A 10,672-nucleotide genomic window follows, 5' to 3' on the forward strand; every position below is an offset into this window, starting at 1 on the left:
CGTATTCTTCAGCCGATCCTTTTGTTTTGCAATATGCTGTTATATATTTAATGATATTTTAGGTCGATTCTTAACAAACCTAGCACTTGCATCTTTTCTTGACAAACTGTCAAGAAGACACTAGGTTTCTGATTCTCCTCTTCTGCATTTCTTTGTACTCGTTCATGCCATCTTTTTGTCCAGTTTGAATACAGCAGTGAAGCTGCAGCATTACTACTGCTGAGTTAAATGAAAGGGTGATTCTGTGCCAGTAATTAGCAGTTACTTCTTCTTCAACGACATGCTATTTTCATTTTGTGTACTCTAAAACATAAACCCTTTCCCATGTACTGGTAATTCAAGCAATTGGCTTCTTCCTATGGGTAGTCCTGAACTCGTTGCCATTCAGCTGCATCTGGTCATTTCAGGCCATTTCAGCTGCATTTTGTCATTTCACACCATTTCTTCAGCTGCTCACCACTGGAGTTAATTCTGGCATTCTTGCAACCGTGCCAGATTGTATTGGCCTGGATTTCAACACACACATTCCTTTCCTTCCATCTTCCACATTAATGAAAATGTTCAGTACTCTTGGATCCAAGGCACATTGCCTGGAAGAAGTATGGAGGGAAGAGTCTCAATTTGGGTACTAACAAAAAATGACTATTCACATGTTTTCTGTAGTTTCACATGAAGCTTAGTAGATTTTTCTTATCCCTTTTTTTTAAAATTTGGACCATTATAACTCCTTGTGTGTCATACAAAAATGTAAGAATTTAATTAGGCAGTGTATGACATCTGTTTCTCCCCATTCTCAAGGCTGAGTTATCTTGTTACAGGAGAAAATTAAATTGGCATAATTTATACTTGAAAAAAAAATCAGTGTGACCTTTTTGTTTCCTATCTTTGCTTTGATGTCTACAAGGTCCCAGTTTTCAGGAAATGAAAGTTCTGTTGAGCGGTCTTCTATTTCCTCCGCTTCTTGTTTTGTACCTTTTTAAGATTATCCTTGCTGTTTAACCATTTCCAATTTCCTGGATTTTTTTTCCAGACATCAACTAATAATAATACTTTTCAAAAATTACTATTAATGTCTCTTAAATTTGGCCTGCTGAGCTGTTTTTCAGATCAGCTCATGTAAGTACACTTCAATCTGCTGCATTTGTACAGATCTTACTTCTTCATCACCAGTTGTCTGGCTCACAGTTGATCTTCAATGACAACAGAACGGAAAAGAAAATAGGAACAGGTCTCCAGTTTCATCTGCTGGCTGTCCTTTGTTTTTGTTAAACAGCAAATTGATCCAATTTGGTCTTCCTCTTACTAGCCCTGTACTAGTAGAGTAATTTCTTCTTGACTTTGATATCCCTTGCTTTTCGTCTCCTCAGAAAGTTGAACCTTTCTGATTCTGGCCTAACATCCTCATGCTGTTCTTCTATACCCATTCATAGTAATCTGACCTACTTTCTATTTTCTTAATGCTGCTGCTGCTTTGGTAAAGGAAGCTTTATTGTTCTTTTTCAACATTCTGTCTGGCCTTTGCATTGGAAGAGTTTGTGCTTGTGCTTTGATAGTTTCCTTGAGGAAACAGAGGAAAGTGTTCTGGTTTTATAGATATAAGTCTTGTAACCTAATAGCTTTCTGTGTTTATTGAAATCTCTCTTCTAGCCTAGTATTTTTGTTTGGTTTTTCTTTATTATTTAGTCAATATCCAGAAATTTCTTATTTCATAGTAGTTTCTATCAGTGTAACTTTCTATCTGGATGTTTTAAATCAACTTCTACTCTGTAACCTTTTCCTTCCATTCCTTTATTTTTCTTTTAGGAATTCCTTTATTTGTGTTTAAGGAATTCAGTAACCTTTATGGATGTCTGTTTGTTGTATTATGCCTTTTGTTTCTGGAGTTATAATGGTCCATAACAGTAAAATTCAGCGCCTTAGGCGATCCTGCTAATTGCTCAGAGCCCCATGAAACCTAATCTTTCTGGGTATATAATTCTTACACACTCATACTGTTAGAGTGTTCATGTTCAATTCTCCCTTTTTAATCCATAGGCATGTTCAATATTCAAGTGCTCTCTCACTCTGTATTTCTCTCTGTATAATGTACCTCAGAGCAAGTAAATGCATTCTCTTTGCACAAAGCACAGTGCCTTCTCTGCCCTTTCCTTGCCTGCCTTGTCTGAACAAATATAAAGACTATTTATTCCAAAATGAGAACAACCCTACCAAATCTCTAATTGAAATTATATTTTAGAAAGCACGTCATTCACTAGCATGATAATTTAGAAAGCATGGCATGCAAGTCATCTTTTGTTATTATCTTCTTGTGTACTCACCTTTTGTGCTCTTCCTTAGATGGAGTGAGGATTAACTTGGCTTTGTGACAGCCATTAGGATATCTGTTGTTCCTTTGTAATTATATCATAGCCAAGAATGATGACAGATGTAGTGGATACCTCTGAGAAACCATGTTCCTAGAGAGAGAGTAAAGGAAACACAGATTTAACACATACAGGGAAATCTCTAGAACAGTGGTCTTCAAAGGCCTTTTGAGTTCATGTGGGGTTTGTGGCAGGTGAGTTTAGGGCAGTCACATTTCAGAGTTATTGCTGATTTGAACCATCAGTAAGAGGTTTGGGTAGCAGATTTCTCAGTAAACAGAAGCACAGCTAAGACTCAGGTTTGCAAAAACATTTCTTGTCCCAACAGCTTGTCATGAGGGGGTGCTGCAGCAATGGAGTTCTTGCTTTCCCCTCCTTCCAAGCTTTGTTTTGTGAAGGCTCTCTCGTGGCTCTGTTATGTCAGCCTGTTTCTATAGATCTAGTAATCTGTGAAAGCTTTAACTCCGTACTGTTCAGGGAGGAGACAACTGGGAATAAGGCGTGTCAGTTTGATCATATGTGGTAATTCTTTTATCCTGAAAATTTGTCTACTTTTCCCAGCCATGTCAGCTGGAGTAATGATTAAACAAAACTCTTCAATTACTTAGCTCTTCAAACTTGAGGCTGAGAATAAATGCTTAATTGCTGGATGGGAGGACTTCTTTTAAGAGACTGCCTAAAATTAGGATGTGTATAAATTTATTTTCTTTGAGATAAGAAATAAATCATTGCATAGAATGTGATCTGTCTGGAAGACAACAGGGTACAGCTTCAAACTATGTCACTTCTTCCATTATTGCTGCATTATTGATGTTGAGAATACTCTAAACCCTCTTTCTTTCCTTCTTTCAAGATTCACAATCGATACGAAGGCAAAGACATTTCAAAGCACAAGCGGAACTTGGCTATAGCAGGTGGTGTAACCTTATCTGTAATTGTTTCTCCGGTTGTAGCTGCAGTAACTGTAGGTAAGCAAATATTACTATTTTGTGTCTTGGTAGCACCTTCCAACCAGAACTCTATAAACACTCATGAATAACACAGCTAAGTGCTGTAGTTTCCTTTTATAGGTGAAGGAACCAAGACGAGGAGGAGTCTGAGGTTATACATTTACTGGGGCAGAATCAAGAGTACAGTACTTGATTTTAACATAGCATTTCCTGAAGAATTAAAACTAATTTTTATCTTGAAAATTTGAAGTTTCCACATTGTCGCCTCTGGCTTTCAAGATTGAAGTATTTAAAGGTTTTTTTTAAATGACCAAGAAAAAACTGTTGCCACAGAGTCCATTCATACTTCAATAACTTCATAGCAGAACAAAAATGTTCTCTTACACTTAACATTGCAGTAGTTAACAAACCACTTGTTTTACTCTGGGAGTCAGTTTAAATTGCATCATACTCTTTATCATGATGATTGTTGAGGATAACTTTAAAGAAGAATCTTGCTGTTCATTACAAAATAGTTGTCTTATCTTCCCAGGCAATTTCAAGATCACTGTAAACCTAGATTTTTTTTGAAAGGGGGGTACTTGCCTGGCACTGTCTTGCTTCTTTGTTGAAGCATAGACATCTTCACAGTTGCACAGTAAGCTGCTGTGGATAGCTGACCCACACTAAGACCCACCATTTAGTTTTTAAGCTGGGTCAGCCCCTGTACACACAGTTTTGTCTGTAGTGTTCCCTCTTGTGCCAGAAGCAATGCTGAAAAAGTGATGAGTAACCCCTGGAAGACGTGGCCACTTTTAGCCAGTGATGGTTCAAATTGGCCAGGAATTTGTGGCTTTAAACTGCTTGTTATCAGTGGTGGACCACTGTGCAAATGAGGATATGCCAGCCATGAAACTGGTGTCAGTCTGCATTGCATTGTTCTCATGTGGCTGTGGTGTCAGATCCCTGCTAAACAGGTGGTGGGACACAAAGTTTCATAGTTGTATTTATAGGTCTGCCTTACTTAATTTCTCTCAAGCTGTTTCTTATTCCTGAACATAGATGAAGCATGGCTTTTCAGGGAAAGCAGTGTGGTTTTATTTTATGGAGTTTTACTCTTGCCCCATTGCCATCAACACATGCCCTCCAGTCTCAGGGTTTCTCATTGTCTGGTTTCCAAAATAATGACCATAAGAATGTAGAATTCCTCTTTGAATGTGAGCAATTTCTAGTGAAGGAGACTTTGTATAATTGGAGCCCTTCTTTTAGATTAGAATGAGTAGCCTTTCTGTTACATCTGCTTCTCTCCTGACTCTTCCAGAATGTGCCAACTTGACATTTTTCAATCTGCTGGGTTTTGTACCTTCTGTATACTTCATTAGCAAAGCCATGGGATGATTTAATTCATATGCCAAAGGACTAACTTCCATTGTCCATTCAAAGTGGTGGGATGGATGTGTACGCTTTGGTCTGCAATTCCTTTAGCTGGTTTCTCTTAATTCCTCCACAGATTTGTTTACTTTTAAGGAAAATTTATATTGAAAAATCCCAGAGTAATAAAAATAGTGTTAAGTCCTATTAAACTGATAGCAAAGCCATGTCTTCCTTCAGTGAATGTAAATTGAAGCTCCTTATTAAAGTAGTAGAGGTACTAACATTTTTAGTTAGGTAACATTTGAAATAGATCTCTGCTATTTCTGCCTCTCAGGTGGAACAGTGGAGTCCCCAGTGGAGCTTTTGTGACTCTTTAATTTTGTTTGTAAAGTATGTCATGGACATACGGAAAGTATTAGTTCATCAATCATTACGCTTCTCTTCCTACCAATGCTGAAAGGACATTCTGCCTGCTAAAAGCACTTTCCTGTCATTTCACCTCAGTGATTTACCAGCATTTCTTAATTTTGCTCCCTCCTGGTCTCTTTCAAGTGTAATATTAATCAAATATTAAGTAATCTTGGAAAATGAAATTGCCTTTATGAAAGGCTCTAAAATAAAAGTCACTTTTAATGAAAGACTCTACTTCCCTCTGTAGGTATTGGTGTTCCTATTATGCTGGCTTATGTGTATGGAGTTGTTCCAATTTCCCTCTGCCGAAGTGGAGGCTGTGGTGTGTCAGCTGGCAATGGAAAAGGTGTCAGGATAGAATTTGATGATGAAAATGATATAAATGTCGGTGGAACAAATGCAGCTGTAGGTAAGAAAATTCAGTGTTCCATTTTCTATAAATATGGGCTTTGTGACTTGTATTTCCTATCTTAGATACTAGAGTAGTTACTTGCATTTGGGGCATCTTCTGCTCATTGCTGAAGTTGCACCTCTCAGATGATAATCACTTCTCTGTGTAATTTTGTACTGAGTTGTATTACAAGTATTAAAGCCTTTCTTGCCCATTTTAATCAAAGTCAAACTCAAGTTTTCTCCATAGGTAAAAGTTTTAACATAGCATTAATGTGGCTCTTTCAGAATCCTGTGCAAGCTGGTTAGATTTTTTTATTTTTAATAGGGCTAACAAAAGACTGGTCTGATGCTTCAATTTTTTGGTTACATGGCACTATCCTGTGTGATGGGGTGTCTGCATTCCTTTCAACCATGTTTCCTGTCTTATCCATGATAATTTTTTGCTATCTTAAGTATGTGATGTCAGGCGTAGCCATTATGGCAGCTCCAAGAAAGGTGTCTTTTTTCATTATTTCCTGTTGGTTGTGGGGTTTTGGGTTCTTTTTTTTTGACCAAGTTCTCTTTTTGCAACCATGTTTTATAAATCCTCCTTCTCAGCATAATTTCAGAAACAGCTTTCGTGGTCACATTCTAGAAACAGCTCAGTGCTGCTTCCATAGCTGAGGAGCCTTCTCTGTTTCCGTGTAGATACCACGTCGGTGGCGGAGGCGCGTCACAACCCCAGCATAGGGGAGGGGAGTGTCGGGGGCCTGACGGGCAGCCTGAGCGCCAGCGGCAGCCACATGGACAGGATCGGAGCCATCCGAGACAACCTGAGTGAGACAGCGAGCACCATGGCCCTGGCTGGGGCCAGCATCACGGGCAGCCTCTCAGGGAGTGCCATGGTGAACTGCTTTAACAGGTGAGGGACCTGCTCCCAGCCCTGCTCTGTCCTGCTCCGCCTGTAGGCACCAGAAGTGCACCTCCTCAGTTTTCCGGTTCTTGCTTTTTGATGCCGGTTCCTGTTAAAAGGAACTGTCTCTGGGAAATAAACAGCTCATCCCTGACAAAACTTACTGATTTTCAAGAGATCCTGCCTGACCACAGTCCTCAAGACTTGGATTTTGTTTAGGCTGAGTGGGACCTGAGACCTTGTTGTGCTGCCCCAGGAGAGCTGCCTGTAGGCCGGAGTCAGAGGGAGGCAGTTCATCTCTAATGCAGTTTTGTTCTCTGGTACACCTCACCCAAAAGTCAGAACTGCTGACTCATTCAGTCTGCAGGCACCAAGCTGTGCCTTCAGAACAGCTGGGTGGAGTGGGGACTCCAAATGGACTTCAGGCAGGAGGGGAGGCAGATGAACCTGGCTTTGCCAAGGTGGCAGCTTCTTGTCATGTGCTCAATGCCTTCTGTGAATTTGGGCCTTCTGGTGGCTGGCTCTTCTGCACCCTGAAGAGAAAGGGAGTACGTAGAAAGGATTGTTAGCATGTGGAGTTCAGGATGGAATTTTCTCCTTAAATCAGCTGCCAGCACTGCTCATTTTGAGTAATTTGGCAGTCCAGGCTATATAGAATAGAAAGAGTGGGATAGAATCAAGAGTTCCCCTCTGCTGGGACAGGTGTACCAGGCTGTGACTGCTGAGTGAGGTATACATACCCTCTTCTTTAAGGAGCTGAGAGTTAAAACAGAAAAAACCAAAACACTTAAATTTCACTGTCAGAACACAGATAAGCAAGACACTTGGAAAAAAGCTTGTAATTTGATTTCTGGTTTATCTGCTCAGCCTAACTTAAGATTGGTCAGGTTTCTATTATTCCTGTTGTGGTTGATAGCAATACAATGTAAAGCAGACTACAGAACACAGAGTTCTCTGCCTCTTATTTGATTAGTAGTAATTTGCAGCAGGGGAAACATGGGAACTATGATGTCCTGAATTTATGTACCCTTCTGATTGTTTTTACTGCTTTCGAGTACTGTCTGCAGAACTGTAGCTAAACTGGGAAGTTGTCCTTGTAAATCTCAGGAGGGAAAGAATACAGAACTTTTGGTTAATGCCTTTAGGGAATTAATCTGGTTTTGCTTTGAGGTGTTTGTTTGCTTGGTTCTAATCAAAGAATAGTAATTTTTGACAATGGGAATGGAGAACATGTCAATAGGGTAAATAAGCACATCTGTACTGGAGTGACTCAGGAACTCTGTTACTTACTTATTTACTGCCATCTACAAGATGACACTAATTTTCAGTTTGTGTGCTTTACCTGTTGTGGTAGTGTATGCAACTTTCTCTTTGTCTCAAAGGCTGGAAGTACAAGCAGATGTGCAGAAGGAGCGATACAGTCTGAGTGGAGAATCTGGCACGGTTAGCTTGGGAACAGTCAGTGACAATGCCAGTACCAAAGCAATGGCAGGATCCATTCTGAACTCCTACATCCCTTTGGACAGGTAAGAGAAATATAGTGAAAATAGAATATTTATAAGTCTTGCTTATTAAAGGATATTTTAAGCATGCTTCAGCTGTTCTACATTCAAGATTAGACTTTGAAGCTGTAGATTTTGTTACAAATGGACTTACATGTGACTGCTTACTGCATTTTGCCAGGGTTATTTCCAAAGAGGAACGCCATTTCTGTAGCTCAGAAAAGCATTTGTTCGTTCAGACTTTGTGTTTTCCTTTGGGCTGTTTATTTGGTTAAACATTTCTCCTTACGAGATGCATCCCTCTCACTGTGTTTGTTGGAAAGCAGCAAGAGTTTGTTCCACCCCCCGATGACCACTGACACTCACGGATTCTCCCCTGTTCCAGGGAAAGTAACAGCCTGGAAGTGCAGGTGGATATCGAATCCAAGCCTGCCAAGTTCCGGCACCACAGCGGCAGCAGCAGCGTAGAGGACGGCGGCGCTGCCGGGCGCGGCCCCGCCGGCTGCTCCGGCCCGCCCGAAGGCAAAGCCGGCGCCACCAAGTGGTCCAAGGACAGCACGGCGGGGAAGAAGTGCAAAGGTAAGCTGAGAAAGAAGAGTAGCATGAAGATTAATGAGACGAGAGAGGACATGGATGCTCAGCTGTTGGAACAGCAAAGCACAAACTCCAGTGAATTTGACTCTCCCTCTCTGAGCGATAGTATTCCATCTGTAGCAGATTCACACTCCAGCCATTTCTCTGAGTTCAGTTGCTCAGATATGGAAAGTATGAAAACTTCCTGTAGCCACGGTTCCAGCGACTATCACACTCGCTTTACCACAGTCAGTGTTCTCCCAGAGGTGGAAAACGATCGCTTGGAAAACTCTCCACAGCCGAGTGGAATCCCTGTGCCTGTTCCAACAGCCCCAAGCACTGATGTTCCACAGCTGTGTTACATTGCTGAGGAAAGCATTAATAATGGATCTTCAACAAATGTAGATTTAGGTGTTGGTGAAACACTGAAAGAAACAAACAACAACCATTCACAACAGGCTGTGGAATTAAGCACTGCTATTCAGACTGAAATGTAAATCTATAAGTGCTGCAAAAATGTATTTGCCACTAAAGAACCCTGTCGAAGCTGGTTGAATCACACGCGACTTCTGTAAGCTTCGGGTGACCAGCAGAAGCAAGGTTTTGATACAACTGCATTTTCTATATATTTGTCTGATAAGGCAAAATACTTCCTATGGATCTTTGACCTGTGTGAAGAGACATGAAGGCTTTAACCAAGTGCATTACAGCAGTACAAATACGTCCATGTTTTGTATTTTTGCCACAACTTTGCTTGAAAGCGTATACTTGGTGTATTTAGATAAAAACTGGTAAATCTTAATATGTTAAATGCTGAAATGAATAATATGTCCTGCACTGTTCACTTGGAAAATATAGGGTTTGGGATAAAGGGTGTTAGCTGAGCATTAGTGACTTAAAACCATTCTTGTGTGAACTCTTAAATTTAAGGGAAGCAAAGACCTGCAGAGACCTATACAAACATACTTCAACAGTGAATATTCAGAATGATAATTTTGTTTCATAACTGGACACACTGTATTTAGAATGCATGTAGAATGAACTGCATATCTTCAGATGGATGTAGCCTGTGTCAGAAGTGTTTGTATGTGTGTACACTTTGAGCAGGGTTATGGCTTTTACATAATTTCAAAACATAAGAAATTGGTACCTAATATAAGGTGGAATGGAGACATCACCTGTGTAGAACAGTGGGGTTATCTATTTATTCATGCAACCAATCATGCAGCAGATAAGGCTACTATATAGTGTATAAAAACTGTAAAATAACAATCCAGTGATTTCTAAGCATTGTAGAAAAGCAGATGCAGTCACCTTTCATTAAGGGGAAAATTGGTGCCCCATCCATTCTTGGTGCCTTTGGAAAAGACTGGGTTTAAAGTGCCTGGTCGTTTGAGGATTTTACTGTAATGTTTTCCAGAATGTCCTCTTTGGCCACCTTGGATCACAAAAGAAAATCCTAGTGAATAAAATGACTGTCATAGATACAATAATGACGTATTGGCCTACCAAAGACTCACTCAGGCTTTAGGGGACATGACATCTCTTTGCAAGACATGCCTGTCTTCAGTCCCGGAATCTTAAGTGTGGTGCAATGACTGCCCTAGTGCAAAGATGGGTTCCAAATATGCTGGCTTTTTCTTTTTCTTTTGCATATGGAAGATGTACACCTGAACACAAGCTGAAGTTGGCCAAAGCGCCTGCACTGTTAACATTTTTTTGCTAAGTAATTCACTAAAATGAAAAAAAAAAGTTGTCAATCTCAGAATAACAGTTAACAATGTTCTGTCTTGTGTTTCATGTATTGCCATTATGGTGCTACTGGAAGTTTGATTGGATGAAAAAAATGCCATGAGCTACAGTCCTCTTCCATGACTTACCCTCACCAGTTTCAGTAATAGCTTATAACACTAGTGCCAGTTACGTTATTTGGTAATGCTTGTTACAGTATTTGTATATTTGCAATTCGGTTTTGCTCAATAATATGCGTGTAAACTGCATATCTGAAATAAATGTCTAAATACTGACTTCTAGTGGTCTCTTGTTTAATGTGCTGATCAGCCTTATGAAAATGTGTATGTTCCCTGGGAGCCTTCTTTCCTGTAAGGTGCTGATTGCCCTTATCTATTGCTGCTTCTAAATATTTTTATTTGATTAGGTGTGCCTTGGAAGTTGAGTGTTCTGATTCTTGCAATTTAAGATCTAAAGTCAGTTGCTTTTTGTACAAGATTTTGG

At 40.0% G+C, this 10,672-nt stretch overlaps 1 protein-coding gene across 2 annotated transcripts in view; it reads left to right on the plus strand.

The window, feature by feature from the left end:
• Positions 1–10,464, plus strand: part of RNF19A (ring finger protein 19A, RBR E3 ubiquitin protein ligase) — a 58,027-nt gene extending 47,563 nt beyond the window's left edge. For both annotated transcript variants that reach the window (XM_014257619.2, XM_005516987.3), the window contains 5 exons: positions 3,217–3,331; positions 5,325–5,486; positions 6,158–6,371; positions 7,745–7,888; positions 8,250–10,464. In XM_014257619.2, coding sequence (XP_014113094.1) covers positions 3,217–3,331; positions 5,325–5,486; positions 6,158–6,371; positions 7,745–7,888; positions 8,250–8,934 — 1,320 coding nt within the window. In that variant the 3' untranslated portion in view covers positions 8,935–10,464. The remainder of the gene's footprint in view (positions 1–3,216; positions 3,332–5,324; positions 5,487–6,157; positions 6,372–7,744; positions 7,889–8,249) is intronic.
• Positions 10,465–10,672: the final 208 nt, after the last annotated feature.

The sequence above is a fragment of the Pseudopodoces humilis genome, chromosome 1 (assembly GCF_049639895.1).
Source record: "Pseudopodoces humilis isolate 2021_Gansu_Grassland_sample_001 chromosome 1, ASM4963989v1, whole genome shotgun sequence".
In the NCBI taxonomy this organism is placed as follows: Eukaryota; Metazoa; Chordata; class Aves; order Passeriformes; family Paridae; genus Pseudopodoces; species Pseudopodoces humilis.